General features: G+C 38.6%; 1 protein-coding gene across 1 annotated transcript in view; it reads right to left on the reverse strand.

The window, feature by feature from the left end:
• The window catches only part of GABRA5 (gamma-aminobutyric acid type A receptor subunit alpha5), an 80,568-nt gene that overhangs the window by 42,844 nt on the left and 18,254 nt on the right, over nucleotides 1-19,470 (reverse strand). Inside the window, exons 3-5 of the mRNA XM_088145008.1 lie at nucleotides 17,147-17,214; nucleotides 16,815-17,035; nucleotides 487-569 (exon numbers count right to left, since the gene is read on the reverse strand). Of these exons, the coding sequence (XP_088001134.1) occupies nucleotides 487-569; nucleotides 16,815-17,035; nucleotides 17,147-17,214 (372 nt within the window). The remainder of the gene's footprint in view (nucleotides 1-486; nucleotides 570-16,814; nucleotides 17,036-17,146; nucleotides 17,215-19,470) is intronic.

The raw sequence follows: 19,470 nt of genomic DNA on the forward strand, positions 1-19,470 counted from the left end.
AAGCATCAATATTCTCTCTATCCTGCTTCTCAAAATCCAACTTTTGCCTCCATAAAGTGTCACAGAAAAAAACCATTGCCTGCATGATTCCGATCATTGTAGGTACAGATCCACATCCTAGCATCTGAATAATTTTTCCAAGATCTTCATTGCTACTCTACCAAGTGCTAGTATGTTCCTTTAATCTACACACTTCTAAATACACATGCTGTGAACTAAAACAACACACAGCAACATCTGACAATGTGTGATCAACTACGGACAACTGCTTGCCAAGGTGCATCTCAGTCCGGGAAGTATGGATGAAGCCATTTATTATATTACCATTTCTAAATACAGAAATTCCTCAAGCATGTATTACTAGGAATAAGCCGGCAAAACACAGAGCAGTGTCAGATCTTGGCCGAGTTACGCTGCCCTCACTGAACACAGCAATTCCATAAAAATACTATTCTGAAATTGAACTGAAAAGAATAAAGCACTTACAGCTTCCAAATTTTAATGGACAAGCATGGGCATCCATGGGGAAGTCTTCGAGTTGCATGGGGCATTCCGCAGATATGGTTAATCTATCAGGAAGAGAGACAGAATTCAAGTCTTTCCTCTGATTCAGAAATAAATATCTTTGTTTCAAGTGAACAGCATCAATCTGTTTCGAATGTCTCCTTTTGGTAGTTAAATGATTTCTAGGTTATAGCAGTGTTGAATCTTTACTGATAACATTTTCTCAGTCTGTGTAATTAACAGTTTCCTTGCTGTAGCAAGACCTTGAAATGCTGAAGTATTTATGGTGTTTTATGTCATTTGCATTATGGCAATGCTATGGATGATATTATCTCCAACTTCATGGATTATTGGGAATAACGGACACCCTCTCACCCCAAATGATTTGTTAAATTGAGGTTTCACTGTATTTTAATGTTTAGTGCTAACAATTTAGACAGACAACAAGGGCCTATTTTTTAAAATCTCAGTAAATCATTAATCCTGGCAATCTTCCACACCTATCTCACTTCAGAGTTATGCCCACATCAAATGAAGTATTGTGTACAGGAAATGTCAAATGCAGTTCAAAGACCACAGAGACTCCTTTAAGACTGCCATACCTACATCAAGCACATCCTTTTTATAGGGTCAGGAAGCAAATAATCAAGCAAATTGACCAGGACCTTTATCTTGGAGGCCAGCATCAGGAAGATAATTGCTCCTTAACGAGACCTTCAGAGTGGTGAACTGCACTGGGATACAGGAAATTGCAATCCACATTGGCGCTGAATGATGGGAAGAGAGACAGAAAGATTGCCCATCTAACTTAGTGTTCCAAAATCTAAGGTCTCTGAGGTACCTCTGCAAACTCTTGGGTACAGCCTCTTGGGATCTCCAAAAGTTATTACCAACTATAGCTTAATGTGAGGGAAAAGGGAAATTATTAAACACATAATTAGAAAGTGATCGTGTAATCTGTATTTAATTTGAGTGAACATAATGCAGTAAGATCAAATTCAGGTTAAATCAGGAGAGAATAGGGCAGAGGAATCTTGTCCTTATTGGGTTATAAGGCTGTAAACTAGAAGTAGAAGAATATGTGATTAATGGGCTTCTGGTTCTGACACAGAACAGTCCCCTTTGTGGCTGTAAAAATTGACTGCTCTTTCATGAATCCCAAGATCAGTTGCCTGAAGTGATTGTTTCTGCCATATCACGCAGCCAGTCCAAAACGATCTACTCCCTATGATGAAATAGCACATGGCCCCAGCACCATTGGTGTGTATCAAGGTGAGTAGTATCCAAAACCAATACATTTATGTTGACAGAAAATCTCTCAAAAGCTCCATTCCCCCTCTTCAGCATACTTCATTGTGATCAGCTAATCAGCTGCTTTTTTGTGACATCAGAAATCAGCTGCCTGAGGCTGATGCATCATTTAATGTAATGGGAGGGTCACCCCTAAATACCAGTGATGGTCTTGTAGACCAAGTGTAAGCCCTTTGAGGTAGTCCAGACAAGCAGCACCAAGGTTACAGTAACAAATCTTGCAAGTCTGAAAGTACTTCTCTCCCCCCTCACCTTTACAGTCCAAGAAACTAGGGAGGGTCCCTTCTGAGGTGTTTGCCCTGCCCCCATTGCTTCTGGGGGCTCTGCTGCAGCTTGTCTGATCATTGCCTTGACTGTAGCTCCTTCTCCTCCTCTTCCTCTCTCTCAAGGACATTCTCACAGACCATTACACCAACACTACTCACAGCAAGGAAAAATCTTCCCAGGTTTTCAGCTACAAATACCCTATGTTGTGTGTGCACTTACAGTAGGATGTGAAAAGAAAAGAAGGCATTAAAAATCAGATAATTTTGTGTTCCTTGTTTGCACAGGATCTCTTTTCTCCAATTAACTATAACAGTGCTGTTATATTTCACCTGGGAAAAAACTCAGAGAGTAAAGGGAAGATGAGCTTTAAAAAGTATGTGACTGGATTTTTAAACAGTGAATTACATTTTTAACTGTCCTTTGTATCACTTTTGATTCCATGTTAGCCATTCATTATTGTGATTTAATGTGCAATCTTTTTCATATATGCATGTATATGGTGGGGACAATTTTGGGATGATTATTTCTCTTTACATTCATATTTTCTGAATAATCCGAGAAGTGACTGCATTTTCTGGTGGCTGCTTTATATTGCAGTTAGCGGCTTTATCTCAAGTTGGATCATATGTCCATCTGATTAACTGCTGTCTATATAAGCTTTCCCCAACTTGATGACCTCCAGTTGCATTGACTTCAAGCATTATAATCTTTTAACCAACAGCCTTGAGTTATATAGTCCAGGAACTAGGAACATTGGCATCAAGCATATGTGGAGAGTGCCAGATTGGGGAAAACCTCAGGCAGAAGGAAGCACGTGATTTCATTCTGCAAAGAAGTCAAATGTGATTAAGCATTTGGCTGTTGTGTAACTATGTCAAAGAGAAAAAAATCTAAGTGATGACATTTGGCCCAGAAAATGACACAATGGATTAACCTAAATTAAAAGAGCATTCAAAGGCAAATTCTTCTAAGGTTGGATCTACATTTTGCGTGTCTATAAAATAAATACACATTGAAGTATTTTATACACTTTACTTGAAATGGGGCTTACCTTGAACAAAAGACATCTAGGATACTTACAAATACTCTCACTGATTTTGTACTTTAAACGGAATACATCGGGTGAAATAATGTAGCAAGTTGATTTTTATTTTTTCTTTTGGGTTCACTGTTCAATATCACCTGTATTTGAAGCGAGCCACTTTTTTATAAGTGTCATAATACTTCACTGCTTAGCAAGAGTAAGTTCTTTTTAAACCATTGTGAGGGTAACCTGCTCCCAATCTCTCATTCTAGATGGCCAATACCCATTGCCTTTGTCCCAAAGCAGGATTTTCTTGAGTGTTTGCTCATGTAGGCAGAAAGTGACTCCCTATAATTCATCTATGTCCAGGTTCAAAAAAAAAAAAAAAAGCTGGGAGAAAATTGTGCAAGGGAAGAACACAAGGTGTGCAAGGCTGAAGAGAAAGGAAAAGGTAAAACATCTTCCTTCAATTTTTCAGAAAACCAGAAAGCAAGTGCAAATAAAACTGAATCAAAAAGGAACTTCTGATTCAGGGGAACTGTTGGACAGACACACATAAATGTTGAGTGAATACTGTGCTAAGGCTTTCTAAGGTTCTATGGGTCAAGATCCTTATTGTTTATTGTTTTATTTTATCCACAAAAGCTGGTACATCTGATGCATGTTGGGGTCTCTGTAGCAGTTTACTATTTTACCAGCAGATCCTCCTACTCTGTGAACTGTGTCTGTGAGAGATTTCTTTTAAGATGCTGTGTGATTTCAGCAGCAGTCTATGTTTATTGTCTCCAACCTTGTTTCTACACCTGACTACTTAAAGCAGCAAAAGGAATGTTTACATTCTCTCTCTTTTTGCATAAAATAATTTTATTCATTGCCAGTCACATATGTTACAGGGCACTATATACATGCTGGCTGGGGAATTCTGGGAGTTGAAATGTACCCATCTTCAAGTTGCCAAGGTTGAGAAACACTGGTATAGGGTATGGGATTCTTATCTGCTGCACACTCTGGGGTTAAGAAAGAGGACTCCAGGTAAAGGGGTCACCCTGGAAGATAGGTAATGGTACTGGTAACTACCAAGCAGCAACACCAAAACAGGAAGCTGGGCCAGAGTTTGTAAAACTCAGAAAACCTTTGGGGAAAGAAGGTTGAGACCTCCCCACTTTCCACCTTACGGACTCAACCCGCTAATTCCATAAATGCTACTGTTTTGCATGTAATGTTGACATTTGAAGACACAAATTCCTCATTTTCTGTTTCCAGCCTTTAGTGGCTTTCACTGCATCAACTTTGGTGAGCACTTCGTGGATTTCCTCCAGCTTTTAATGCCTGTGCTCTGCAAAGCCTTACTGTGCTGTGGATAGGCAGGAACATACGAACACTCCGAATTCAGACACCAGAACTTCTATTCATTTTGTCTTCACAGATAAGTCTGTGCTAACTTTGTATCTAGAACATTATTACTGTTTTGGGACTGCAATACGGTAATGAGGCATTAGCCTGTTGGGCTGTTTTGGGAAGTGCTTTCACCACCTCCAATGGCAGAAGATACAGCAGGGCAAAGAGACAATCCTTTTGGCTGTCAGCAGAATTTCCTTGATCACTGGCTGGGGAAGGGTGGGATCATCCATCCTTGCCATCATAAAAGGCCTTTATTATTATGGGAGGCCCAACCAAATTCCATGAATATAATCACAATTAGCTCCAAAATAGAAAGAACTTTAAAAATTATGCAGGTAGGCTACAATGGTTAGAGCAAAAAAACAAAAACTCTGTGTTATTCTCCTGTTGACTTCTGGAACTCCTTGCAGAACCTACCATCTGCCCTGCTCCCATCATACTGCCCTTTTCCCAGCCCTTTTCACTGGCTTGCATGATAAGTCCTACCTCTTGCAATTCCCTCTTCTGCTCAACTCTCAAAGGCCCAGGGTATAAGCCTTCCTCTGCAGCTCTGCATTCTGAATCCAACTTAATACAAATGGGCACATTTTAATTTATTCTTAAATTCTTGGATCTGCCTTTCTGAATTTAATTCAGAATTCAATACAATTGCTAGTAGTAAAAATCTAAGCACTGGCAATATTTGGTCCTCAAGATGCTGTAGCTCCCATACATCCTAGTAATTGCCAAGATGCTATAGCTTCAGGAAGTTAATTCAAAAACACCTGGAGAGCCAGATGTTCTCCATTCCTGTGGGTGTCAATACAAAAATGCCTGTAGTTCTGCAAGATGTCAGTCTTTGAGAAGCTTATATTACTATTGAAGTTCTACTATAAGTTGTATAGGCAGGTCAAGCAACAATTTATTATCAATAGTGAATAGTAATTTATGCCTACGGGTGGTCAAAATCACTAATGTGGGACAGAACATTTTACGTTGCTATCATTTCCCATGGAAAAATTTCCTATCAAAATTTTTCCCTGGCTCATAAAATTAATCACTGACATCTCATTGTATAGTTTTATTGTTTAAAATAACTTTTTCTAGGTGGCTGTTCTGAAGAAACTTGCATGTATTTAATACACTCAGGACACAGTCCTGACCTGAGGGCCAATCTGGCCAGCAACCCAAACTGACCCACCCCATAGTCCCAAAAAGAAATATCATATCCACATGGCCTGTGGTTGTCCTAAAGAAGAATTCAAATTTGTCATTCTATCTCAGGCCTGATGTAGAAGCACTTTATTTTAATGAACTGTAAAAGTTTGGATAGTGTTATGAGCCTGCATATAAATATACTTAAGCATTTCTTTCCCCACCCACATGATGGGCCCTGAGACTATGGAGCATGCCCTCGTTTTCTTCTGGCCTCTATGCAAAAGAAGGCTGCTGATCCCTGCCATAGTTGCTCTAGAGAGGATAATCAAGTTTTGTTTTTTTAAATATATGTCACCCTTGTGGAAGAGAAGTGACTGTACAATATGAACCTTCCTTCTGGTTCTGCAGGAAGGTCAGAATTACAGCGTCAAAGGAAACTTAAGGGGGCAATCTCAGCAGCAGCAGCAGCTATGACATCAACAATCTAAAGCCTTTCTGTTCCTAAGACTCAATCACCAAATGCAGCAAAAATTATACCAGTCCTGGATCTCTCAGTGGGAGCGATGGATAAGAAGGACACTTGTTTTCATATTTTCCTGCCCGCTGGAATGAGCTTAAAGGCAGCTTATTGATTTCAGCTTTCTTCTCCTTGATAGGACTATGTACTGTAGCTTCAAGGGAATTCTGAAATTAATGTTCAACGTTTCCACTGCCTTGGGGCTTTTTTCTATCCTTAGAAATTAAACCAATGTATGGAAGGCTTCAAATAACTTTAAAATGTTTAGAGGTATTCCAGTAAGATCAATTTTCAAGTAAAAGCATGTGGTGGTTGCAAGGCAACTTTGCAGGGAAGTTACATCTCACAGTGGAAGTGATTTCTGAAAAGACACACCTAGGATGATACTCTAAGAGTTAGTTGGTGTACATGTTTGTGTGTTTAATGTACAGGTAGTCCTCACTTAATTACTGCTCATTTAATGATGGTTTGAAGTTATGATGGCCTTGGAAAAAGTGCCTTATGACCTGTACTCACACGTATGACTGTTGCAAACTGTCACACCACCCCTATGTTCATGTGATCGTGATTTGCAACCTTTTTTATGACAGTCAAGTGAATCACATGGTCATTAAGTGAATCACATGGTCATTAAGCAAATTCCAGCAAAAAACGTCCATTGGAGAAGCTGGATTTGCTTAACAACCATGTAATTTGCTTGATGACCATGTGATTCACTTAATGACCATCGTAAAAATGGTCAAAAAATCAGGTCTGGTCATGTGGTGACTCACTTAATGACTGCCCTGCTTAACAACCAATTTTCTGGTCCCTACTGTGGTTGTTAAGCGAGGACTACCTGTATGGGCTTCCTAAGAGGTATCCATGTGAGGGGGTCAGAGTGGCAAATGTCAAAGTTAGGGTTGCACTGACGTAAGTTTTGCCCCATTTTTATTTGTGTCATGACCCTGTGTGCACGTACAAAAGGGGCAGACCTTGCATCATACCACACTATACGATTCTGTCATCGTGACAAAAGCGCTGGATTGGCAGACACATCAGCAACCAGGTACTTATTCCAAATACTTCTTGTTACTGATAGCTTTATACTGGGTTATTTTCATAAAACATTTTGGTCCTCTGCTTCCGTGGAACTAAATAATAATCTCCAAAATACAAAAGCCCTAACGAAACAGGCTAACAACTTTCTTCTATCATGTCTTACAATTTCCGGTATGATAAAGTTTGCCTTTTTCTAGACTCTAACCATCATCTCCAAGATGGATCTGGTTTGGGACATAATATACATTAACACACCTTCCTTATCTCATACTTTTCAGCTTTTTTGTTCTCCTTCTCAGTAATTACATCCACTATAACCAAAACACTAATACTAAAGCTGAAGCAAAACAAAAACCTGCTAATTAAATAAAAGGGCTTGGGTAAAAGCGCCTAAGATGGGGTTTTGTTGTTGTTGTTTTTTTGAGGCGCAGCTGAGCAAGCCACTCTTATACCTGAGATGACATCATACACAGCTGTGCAGGGAAAACATCTGGCACACTGGCTTCTCTCCGCAGGGAACCAGGCAGATTTAAAATTAAGAGAAGCTTTTTTATTTTTCTTTTTTTTAAGGAAGAGAAACACAGCCTCTTCTACAGGGACATTCAAAAAGAGCTCCTTCATTTCATACTAATTGTAATTCTTAATACAATTATAGTGCCCCTCAATTTTTTTTATTAAATATATTACGGGAGTCTAAATCAAAGGGCACCAGATTCACTGTATGGATTTATATTCATGATCAAAGCAAAGGAAGCGTTACATGTTTTTCTCTGTTAATAAGCACAGCTCTTCAGCTAAATCATTGTAACTAAAGATGGGGCTATGCCGCCACCAGGTGGATATTTAAGATACTGCACGTTATTTTAAAACCTTCAGTAAACCTGTTAGAACATTCACACTAGTACATGACTAGTACATGGGGTACATGATTACTTGCAGTTTCAAGGTTAATGACACAGCTGTACTATGTTCTATATGTGGAAAAATAGAGATAATTTTATTTGACTTTTTTTCAACGCTCACTACTGTAAAGAAATGCTTCTTCAGTGTTTTGTAGGCGTGTTCTTATCTCCCCACTAAGGATGTTGAACATTTCCTTTATTTTATTAAATCTAGGATGGGCAAGAATTTTTTATCTAGGATTATATTTTTAAAGTTTTCAGCCCATAAAGCTCTCAACACAGTGTGCCAATAAGTCAATCATGTACTGGAATTAACAGGGCCAAAAAGCTTGCATCATTTTGATGTTTAGATCAGTGTTTCTCAACCTTGGCAGCTTTAAGATGTGTGGACTTAGATGCTGGCTGGGGAATTCTGGGAGTTGAAGTCCACACACCTTAAAGCTGCCAAGGTTGAGGAACACTGGTTTAGATCCTGAAAGGAGAATCTGCAGAAAAGCATCTCATTTACAATAGGGAGGGAGGGAGGGAGAAAGGAATCACACTTCAAAAATTACTATTTTGCCACCAGAGTTTGATAACACGATTCTGGGAGCAAGATGGAACTACTTGCTGCTTACAAACTGTACATTTGTGTGTTAAAATATATATATTTCACCCTTCACCTACAAATAATCTCAGAGTTTTTGAAAATGTAATGCAGCAAACAATCTCATGGACATACATACCCAACTTATATCCACAAACACTAAAGACAGATTTAAAAAAAACCCAGATTTTTTAAGTATCTGGGCAGATAATATTTTAGCCTATTGGAAAGAATAGTGTGTTTATTCTTCATCTTATGCAAGCCTATACAACTGGCCAAAAAGGTTCAGACTAGTCTTTCTCCTTATATACAAATCTATACAATTCATCACCCACACTGATCAGATATGGATTTTACTCCTTGTGAAAATGGCTTTTTCCAAATTTAGACAATGCTCCCTTCTAGCAAGAGCAAAGAAACCACCTTAAATTCATACTACAGTCTGAATTATAATTGATATACCCTTATAATTAATAAATAATGTAATTGCATCATTACTTACGATCTAGGTTACCATTTTTATTCTGTATAATACTAGGTCACTTAATCCTGCTAAACTAGGCTTGTACCATAATCCAAAAGAAATACATGTCTCCATAAAGAAAACCAGTATTTAGAATGGCAGGAGTAAAGTTCACTGTAGCTATGTTGTTGTTCACCGAAGCTCGCTTTTTACGTGCTGCATCAGAAGTAGAACTTGCCTGTCTTTCAACAATGATGCTTTCCTATGGATTTAATTCTTGTGGTCCATTAGGTAGCTCAATCCTACGGCAACTTTAGGGTGCAAAGGACTATGGGAATTGTCATTGATTCAGCATCTTAAGTTCGTGTTTCCCTATCTACACTCAGAGCACAGAAGCAAATTAAACCAGCCTGTACAGATGACAGCAGCATAATAGAATCTACCATGGCAACAAGTGAGCCAGATCGGTGCAGAAGGCAAACATGCAAACTGGGGCCCTTTATGCAGAGAAATCTGTAGTGGGAGGAAAGCTTCCACTGGTGTAATAAAGTCTAGGTAGTGGGCATAAGTTTTTTTGTTTTTAAACCTTCTGGTACATCATGAGGGGTTAAACTGATATCCCTCAGTTCCAAAGAAGTGTGGGTCACAGAGCCACCGCAAGGTCCATTCATTTTGTGTGTCAGCCACCTGGTTAGGGTGATCAGGTTGCTAGATTTCTTGCTGCTAATGGCCCGAATCCAAACCATTTCACCAGCTTTTTTTTTTTTTTTAAGTTCAGTTTTATTAGCAGTCATAGCCCAGTTGTCAAAAGAATACATAATCCAAAAAATAAGACAGCACAAGGAGTAACGACAACAGAAAAATTGTGAACGCAGTTAAGGAGTGAATGTAAAAATCCAGAAGGATCTAAGAAAAAGTGCTAATCTAAGACACAGTATAAAAGAAATTGGCACATGTGGCTGATTGATATTTAGTAATTGGGAAGGTGTCTTAGCCCACCTGATGGCAATACCAACTGCATAAAACTTGGCTATCTTTCTAGATATTTCTGCAGACACATCGGCTAACAGGAGACCAGTTTTCTCCACAATGGACCAGCCACAACAGTGTAACAGCAGCAGGATGACTAAGACTCAGTGCCAAGCTGTATAAAATGGGCAGGGCAATCAGACATATGAAACAAACCCACTATCCTCCAGTTTAGCAATACTGGACTGGAAGGTTGTATGCCTCCCTTCTGCTAACATGGATGGCAACGTATTAAATCTTGCCAGGAAAAGTCTCTCCAGTACAGCAGACATGTTGGTTAATCAATTAGCTGGAACAACTGCACTTCTGTCCTGACCACCTACTTTAATAGGAGGGGGCTGTGCTCCAGGAGCTGGTGGACATGGAAGACGCACTGATCCTCGGTTCAAAGTTGGCTCTCCCAAACCCAATGGTGCAAACTACTAGGTTGAAGGGCCATAATATCCAGCACATATCTAATGCCTTTTTTCCTGCAAGCAAATCTAAGAGCCTCAAATTCTGCCCAAAATATAAGGTGACAGAGCCTCATGCAAGTCTCTAGAGCAGACTAGTCCTGATTCCATGCATAAGAAAGAACTGGGTACATTCCAAAAAACTCAGAATATAAATCTTAAAATGATTAGGTTGTTTCAAGGGGGTCTTAGGTCTTTATAAAAGCAAAAGACTATTTGTTATGGTTTTACAGTATACATGTTTATAGCAGTAGACACATAATTGTGTCTTTGTTATCTGCAAAGCTCAGAATTGCATTAGAGATCCAGCTTGCATTCCTTCCACACAACTTAGGATTGAAAGGTGATCTCCATATATTTAAAGCCCTTAGTTTGTTCTGTAGTAATGTTATGTATTTTCAAGAGATGGATTTGGTTGGCCAGACTGTTAATGAAAACAATTCACTAAATGGCCGTTGTCTTAGAACAGCTGACCATGAGCCTCCCTCTTCAGAATACAATGCATGGTCTTGAAGACTTTGCTTCAAGCCCACATGAGTTGCAAGAGAAGATGTCTGCTACACCACCAGCATAAAGGAGAATTGAGACGGATTTGTTATCCAATTTAGGAAGGAGGAAGTTACTGTTTTCCAAAGGTTGGGTTACAGAACCCATCTAAAAATTGTAAAGGAGTAGGACCAGTATGTGTTACTGTGGACTCAGAAGCAGTCTTTGATCAATAAAGACATTGCCAACTTTGGGCAGAGCCGATCTCTGGAATCTGAATCAAATGCTGGCTTTAATTCAGCAGAGGCAACCTATAGAACCCTTTTTTGGGCAGTCAGTTTATTTTCCTACTAGATGATATAACATTAAACTATTCTCAAATGTTGGATACCCCAGCTTAAGTTTCCTTCTTGGCAAAAACCTTGTCCTGAGTCATCTAGTCAGTCCGTTTCAAATACAGATATGCGGCATATGTTTACTAACTTACTCATGATTATCAGCTGACTGGTGAGAACAAAGTTGTTGCTTTCCTTAGATTATTGCCAAAAAAAAGATAGTTCTGTATTTTTGGAAGGTTACGTGTATAGCAAATGCTAAAAATTGGTTCAAACTTTGAACTGGCTTGGTATCAATGGACAAGCAAGATTCAACAATGTTACTCTGTTTAGTCCACAATAGGTTTAATGTGTATACAGAGTGATCATAATGACTCGTAAAATATTGTAGAAAACTAGTGGTTTTTTAAAAAAAAACAATAAACATTTATTGCATTCCATTTTTATACTTTGCATTGTTTCTTTTTTAAGTATATAGTTTTTTTTAATAATAGTTTAAATTAGTGTTTCTCAACCTTGGCCACTTTAAGCTGGGTGGACTTCAACTCCCAGAATTCCCCAGCCAGCCATGAATTCTGGGAGTTGAAGTCCACCCAGCTTAAAGTGGCCAAGGTTGAGAAACACTGGTTTAAATGATATTACATTTATTGGCTTCCTTTCTTAATTGTCATTATTTCTTTTATTTGCATTATTACTGTGTGGGTTCAAAATCTCAGTAAAAAAGATATTTTTTAAAAGGTTGTTGTTTCCCTGCTGTTCCTACCGGCAGTCAACAGGTCGCTGGGAGCAAACAGAGAATTATCAATGCATGTGAAAAAAGAAGAGAGAGAGTACAGTATGTGCAATGTCCAAAGAAGGACCCATATAACACCATTGCTCTGTGAGCTGTATTGGGTACTGGTTTGCTTCCGGGTCCAACTCAAGGTGTTGGTTATTACCTTTAAAGACCTACATGGCATGGGGCCAGGCTATCTGAGGGACTGCCTCTCCCCCACGATTTAAACCCGTCCCACCCGATCACACAGAGAGGGCATGCTCCGGGCCCCCTTGGCAAAAGAACTCCGACTAGCAGGGTCCAGAAGGCAGGCCTTCTCTGCTGTAGCCCCCGCCCTTTGGAACATCTTGCCCCTGGAGGTGAGACAGGCCCCCTCACTCCTGGCCTTTCGGAGGGACTTGAAGACCTGGCTCTGCCATCTGGCCTGGGGTGGGGAGGGAGGTCATCAGATATGGGGTTGGCTAGCCTCCTAGAGGCCTGGTGTTGCTTCCATCGGCCTCTTGGATTTTTCCTTTTCCTTTTATTTTTTGTAAATGTGTCCTCTTTAAATTTTAACTGTATATTTATTTATTGTTTTAATATGTTGTAAGCTGCCCAGAGTCTCCCATTGGGGGGAGATGGGTGGGGACAAGTTTAACAAATAAATAAATAAAAATAAAATGTGCGCAGATGTGTCTACACAATTTGCATCTGTATTTTACAACCTCTGACTTGGCCATATCTGTAATCCTTAGCTACCAATAAGACTACCCACCATGAATTACTTTAGTGTCTTGACCTAATTCAGTCCTCCTCCCTGTATTAGTTGTATATTTAAAAAATCAATGATGGCAGGATTGCAACATGAACAAATGTCACTTCTGGCTTGGGCTTCACTTCTCCAGCAGAGTTGAGTAAGAGACAGTCCAAGTTTCAATATAATCAATAAATGTGTGCTTGATACAGTAGCTTTAAGAAACCCTGACTGCTGACATCAGACAGTGGCAAAAGGCAATGGATGCAATTAACAGGCCTGCTTCAAATCATTGCGGCTACTCTTGTTTTGCTGCAGATGGGAGATTGTCTTTTAAAACAGCTTCCTCCTCCCGAACACACTAATTGAGAACAACAAGTAAAATGACTTAATAGTTAGTTGTTTAATTTTTCTCACCACCAAGCTGGTGTCTGAAGATGCTGAAGTTCAGCCACAAGGATATCTCATGATGATGTAGCCTGTACGAAAAGTACTGAAAATATTGCTTTCTCATCAGTCCCTGAGACTGATGGGAATAGCATAAAAATGCTAGTACAAGAATGAATATGTAAGGAGAGTGGCTGTAATAAATAAATAAATAAAATGATTACCTGTTTACCTATCTGCATCTAAGTAAAAACAAATTTCTATTTCATTCCAATACTTTTTTTACTTATCCTCTCAAATTCGGTCGGCCTCATGGGGTAAACTAGATAAGAATCACAACCAGATGAGCTAATTCTACTTTATTGTAAAGCTACATTGACAGAATTTTCCAAGTATGAAAGTTCAGTTCTCTCCCCCATCCCCTTTACAGCCCGAGAAACTAGGGAGGGTCTCTTCTGAACCTCTTGCCCCACATACTATCCAGCTGCAGACTATAATGTCTTTTATCTGACCGTTCCTTTGGCTTCATCTCTTCACCCCATCTCCCAAGGTCTTTCCCAAAATTCATTACAAATACTGCCTGATCTGACTTTCAGTACAATATTTTTTTGGTTATATTATTTCCAACTACTTATTGGCAAAAGAATAAAAATAATTGGGCCATCAGGGAGTTTATATTTTATCATAACTCTTACCACAGTCTGTTATAGTAACTGGTTCAAACAGAACTTTCCCTGAACTTTTGGATGTCTGGGGAACAAATGGCAGACTGATCTTCACAGAGCAGTCAACCATGGCAGAATAAAGAGCCGGCAAGTAGAACGGCTCTTCAATAATTCCTCTCTGGACAAGGAGAGGACTTGAGATTGCCCACAAGTGCTCCAGACAGCTGCTCCTCATGAGGAGACTACAAGACAGTGGTCTCCCAAAGGGTTTAGAGCTCGGGGAGATGAAGGAATAGCCATCTTTTTGCTCAAACTACAGTCGGCACCCTCAAAAGGACACTGGGTTCACCCACTTCCTTTTCTAATCACTTTTAGAATTGCTGATTAACTGCTTTTCAGCTATTAGAAACCTTTGGATTCATGTGTTTCATAGCGCCGGGTGAGTTTCCTTCAATCCTTGGTGAAAGAAGTTTTAAATACAAGTTTAAGGACTTAATATATTTTTTTCTTTTGGAATAAAAGGGTGATTAGAAGTTTGATTCTGGAAAGCTACAAACAGACTCAAGGTCCAGATGGATTTGTAATAAGATTTTGGAATTAATTATAAGACTCCTTCCCATGGGAAAATGCTTTTGTTCTGAATTAAAAAACAACAACAACATAAGATAAGACTTTAAAAATTGGACACTAAAGAGAACTGGAGGAAACTAAAGATTACAATTAAAGGAGAAGAACACTCAAACTCAACTTATAATTACAAAATGAAGCAAAATATTTTAACATTGGACATACTGAAAGATATTTTTGAATAATGGGCCCAGAAGTTAATTTTAATAGTGTCTACCTCTATAAATAGACTGTGTCTGAAAGATATTATGGAGGAGAGTTCTCCCTGACAAGACTGAGACTGACTTGGAAGTGGATTTAAAAATGACAGTCTACAAGAAGGACATGGTAAAAGAAGTTACACTGGACATACAAAAGAAACTGGCTGATGTCTTAAAAATTAAAAGGGATATACAAACAACAAACCAAAAGAGTGACCTGGATAATTTTCCTATATTGGATTTATAAAAGAGGCTTGAATTTTTTAAGAAGGGACAAAGAAAAAATGAAAAGAAATTAAGTTCTAGGACATTATTTGAAAAGACTAAAGATCAATATTGTTAGAAGTAAAAGGAAGGAATATAAAGATGATTTATTTGATCAAGGTTAAAATAGATATGTTGTTATTTCTGGTAACCCTTAATGGACTTTTGCTGACATCAGGACTGAAATTATGAGGCTTTATGGTTTTGTTTATAGATAAGAGATGGGATATGGGAAGAAGAGATTTGCTGTATTTTAAGAGAAGGTGATAAGTTATTAAAATTGTTTATATTTGTTGTGATGAAGGAAGAAGTCATTTCTTTTTGTGTGTGTGTATGTATGTGTGTGTGTGTGTGTATACATACATACATACATACATACATACACATGCTATAGTCTTATTTTTTGTTTCTTTTCTATTTCTCTAATTTCCTTCCTTTTTTTGCACCTTTTCCTTCTATTCTTTTCTTTTTTTCAGTTTGTATTAGTTTTTACTGTTGTAATTATAATTTTTAATAAAAATACTGTATAAAAAAACCCAGAACTTTAACAGTTTTTAATACTGAACAAAGTTATTCACAAGACTAGAATCAAGAACCTTTAGGATCTGAAAATACATCTGCTCAAATACTAATTCATCTACATCTTCAACTTCATGTATTTTTTAAATTAAACTAGGATTGCCAAGTATCTCAGTCATCCTAATCTTTGATCATTTAAATCATTGGTTCTCAATGGGGGCAGTACCGCCCCCCGGGGGGCGGTGGGAGGATGCTGAGGGGCGGTGAACTTGTTTTGGGCGGTAGGGGGGCGGTGGGCATGTTTTGGGTGGTAGAGGGGCGATGAGCATGTTTTGGCATTCGAACTTAATTTTAAAACTCCCCCAAAATGTATTAAATCGATTATCCGGTTTACACCATTTGTACCAGCAATAAAACGAACTTACGCGACGGCTGCCCTCACGCACTTCTAAGACTGGTGAGACGAATTTGTATTCTAGGTAGGATGACCTTGAAGAACTCGACACTACGATTCTTCTCCGATCCCAACCAGCACAGCGCATGCGTCGGCTGTTTTCCCGCGCAATTAATCTCAGCGCGTGTGCCAGCTGTCTTCCCGCACGATTAATCGCAGTGTGTGTGTTGAGCGTCCTTTCAATATGAATGTTTGATTTGACCCGTGTTTCTTGAGTTGCTTTTCGTTCACTTCATTTTTTTTGCATTAGTCATTTTAATTTTAATAAAAGGAATGCAATTACCTTCCAGGGCAAAAGTATCGAGTTAAATCGAACAAATTTGGTGTGTAAGTCTACTGAAAAAAATTACTTAAAAATTTTGCCTTTTATAATTCAGTAACTCCCCCCCCTCCCCAAAGGGTGGCGTTGAAAAAATTTCCGCTCCTTAGGGGGGGCGGCAGCTTCAAAAAGGTTGAGAATCACTGATTTAAATGATCAAAAGTATACAAAATCAGGGGCAGATTAAACTATTTAGCTTAAGATTTAAACCAGTGATGAATATCGTGGGAGGTGGGAAGGGTTTAATTAAAAACAGTTTTGTTCAACATTGTACATTAATTGCTAATTGAAAAGTGTGATTATGATTTCCACTGAACTTGGACATTGTCATACGTAGGTGTGGGGGCTTTTTCCTGCTTTCTGTTATGAAGAATGCAGAATGGGCATCAAAGGACATCAGCTGTCAATATGCTCACCTCATTGTATACAGCAAGGTTCCATCATCCTCAAGGCGCAGTAGCTTGTTGGGAGTGGTCATGTTGTGAGCGATGGATTTTTTGCCATTATGGAAAAAAGTATCTGGGGTCCAGATCTTACTGGCCAGGAGATTGTTAAGAGGCAGACGTTGCATTGGGCCTTTAAATCGAAGCCTTTCATCTTTCCAGCTTTGTCGGAAAAAAACATCAATAGTATACTCCTGGTATAAAAAAGAGACAGTTGCATAAGCACCATAACTCATGAGGATCCATTGTCAAATTATTCTACCAACAATAACAGGAGAGGTTTAGGGTCTTGCAGTTCAACCTACCATTTCAGTGTCTGAAACTGGACCAAAACTGGTGACGTAGATGTCTGTCTTCACCTCTGTTATTCTCTCTATTGGAAAAGAAAAGCATGCAGTAAATCAGTGGATACTGCATTAGAAGGTGAGTGAGAAAGCTGTCCTACACACTTTAATTCTGGCCCTGCTAACTGCACTTATTCAGCACTAACAGCATTCCCAGTGACTCAAACATGAAGGACCTTTCATCTTCCTTTCTTCTGTTATCAAGCCATTTGACAGTAATACAGGTGCAAAATATTGTTCAATTCATGGGCCAGGAAGTGGCAGCATAGTGCCTACGTGTCTACCAGGTCTCTAAGAAGCAACACTGATCGCTCCAAAATAACTTGAAAAATTAAAAATAAATAGCTGATATCTTGTGATTTTTTTTTTTAATGAAAACACCAACATCTCAATCTCACATAGGAAAATGGTATTGCAACAATCTCACTCAAAATATCGAAATATTTTAGCAATTTTAATTCTGGTAGGCATATTGGCCAAAAAAAAAAGTTGTCGATCTTAATTCTGAGAAATACTGCAATCACTCATCACTTTTATACAAAGTACATCACCAAATCTCTGGCAGTGCTAAGTGTTATTAAATGAACCCAAGGGAAAAAGTTCTGACCACAGGTAGAAATAAGTATATAAAATTAGGCATGAGATTGAATCCAAGCAAATGGTACTTCTAAGATACTAGTTATTTCAATTATTGGGGCAATGTAGCTGCCTGCTGGGATTCAACATACAATGTTGCATACAACATTATTGTAAACATACAATAAGACATGTAAACATACAAACAAAAAATAAAACAAAGGGGGCAAATTTTTAGGTGAAGACATTAGGTGCTCCAGCTTCTTAACAAATCACTGGAGATAGGTAATATAGCTTACATGTTACGAGACAAGTATTTTGCATGGCCTTCAAGGGAGGATGAGTGGTAAAGTATCTGTAACCATACAAGGTAGCTGCATTTGCTATAGCATGCATGGTTTTGCCAAGAACCGATGGTGATGGTCTACCAATCAAGTAGACTTATTTTTCAAGACAACTTAAAGTTGATCTCCTTTATTTATTCTTGTTTCAGAGAATATCAGCTTGATAATACGAGCTCATTAGCAGGGCATCTGCAAAGTCAAGATGGTTGCTACAAATATCTTGTAATCAAAGCCATCTCCCTTTTTACGAGCATCACCCATGCGATACGAATTCTCTTCTATTGGCTTCAATTGTGCAGTTGCCATCTTGCCTTTTTTGAGCCCTTCCCCACCCCTAAATGCCCTGGTCAAAGACAAAGCAGAATTTACCTACTATTCCAATATGGTTTAGGAGGCTTGATTGATTGATTTTGTACCTTCAAGTCAGTTTTGACTCTTGGTAACTGCCTGGATGTAGCTTACATATTTTACCCCATAATTTTCATAAGATGAAAGAAAATCATGTACATCTTTTGAAACTTGGAAAACATTATGTTATACTTAATGTTGAGAGATGTATAGTATTTTACCACACATTTTTTTTTAAAAAAAATACTTGATATTGTGTTGCCACTATCAAATATTTTAGAGAATTGATATATCATTTTACAATTTTGGAGACTCTTAATGTTAATTAAGACATATTTTAATAGATCCAGTTTGGTGTAGTAGTTAAGGCATCAGGCTACAATCCAGGAGACTGTGAGTTCTAGTCCCGCCTAAGGCATGAAGCCAGCTGGGTGACTTTGGGCCAGTCACTTACTTTCAGCCCTGGGAAGCAGGCAATGGCAAACCACTTCCAAAATCTTACCAAGAAAACTGCAGGGACTAATCTGGGCAGTCACCGGGAGTCAACACTGACTCAAAGGGGCACACACAAACACACACACACACATAATGTTAATTCACTACAAACAGATTGATGATGTGTTCTATTTTTCCCATTCTAATACTAAAAGGAAAAATCCTAATCCTTTTATTTCTGGATTAAATTAGAAACACTTAATTCTGAGGAAAACTATACCATATTTTAAATATACATTTTCACAGGCATCTGCTAGAAGTCATGATAACAGCACAGACATCATGATAGATAATTCTGTGTGCATCTCACGATACATGCTTTTTTTGTGTGTATTAACTTTACTATGGTCACCGACAGCATAATAATAATTAGCAGCAGAGAAAACAAAACAGTATAAGTTCATGGCAAGACTGTAGGTGGAATCGAAATATGCCTGGTTTTAAATTTGGCCATGTTCATAGTAACTGAATCATATTGGACTGATAATAGAAGCTGCACACAGAATGAATCAGAACTGCCTG

Source organism: Python bivittatus, unplaced genomic scaffold (genome assembly GCF_059951505.1).
Source record: "Python bivittatus isolate LINGU-HERP-01145 unplaced genomic scaffold, Pbiv_v1 ctg000350_np1212, whole genome shotgun sequence".
Taxonomy (NCBI): domain Eukaryota; kingdom Metazoa; phylum Chordata; class Lepidosauria; order Squamata; family Pythonidae; genus Python; species Python bivittatus.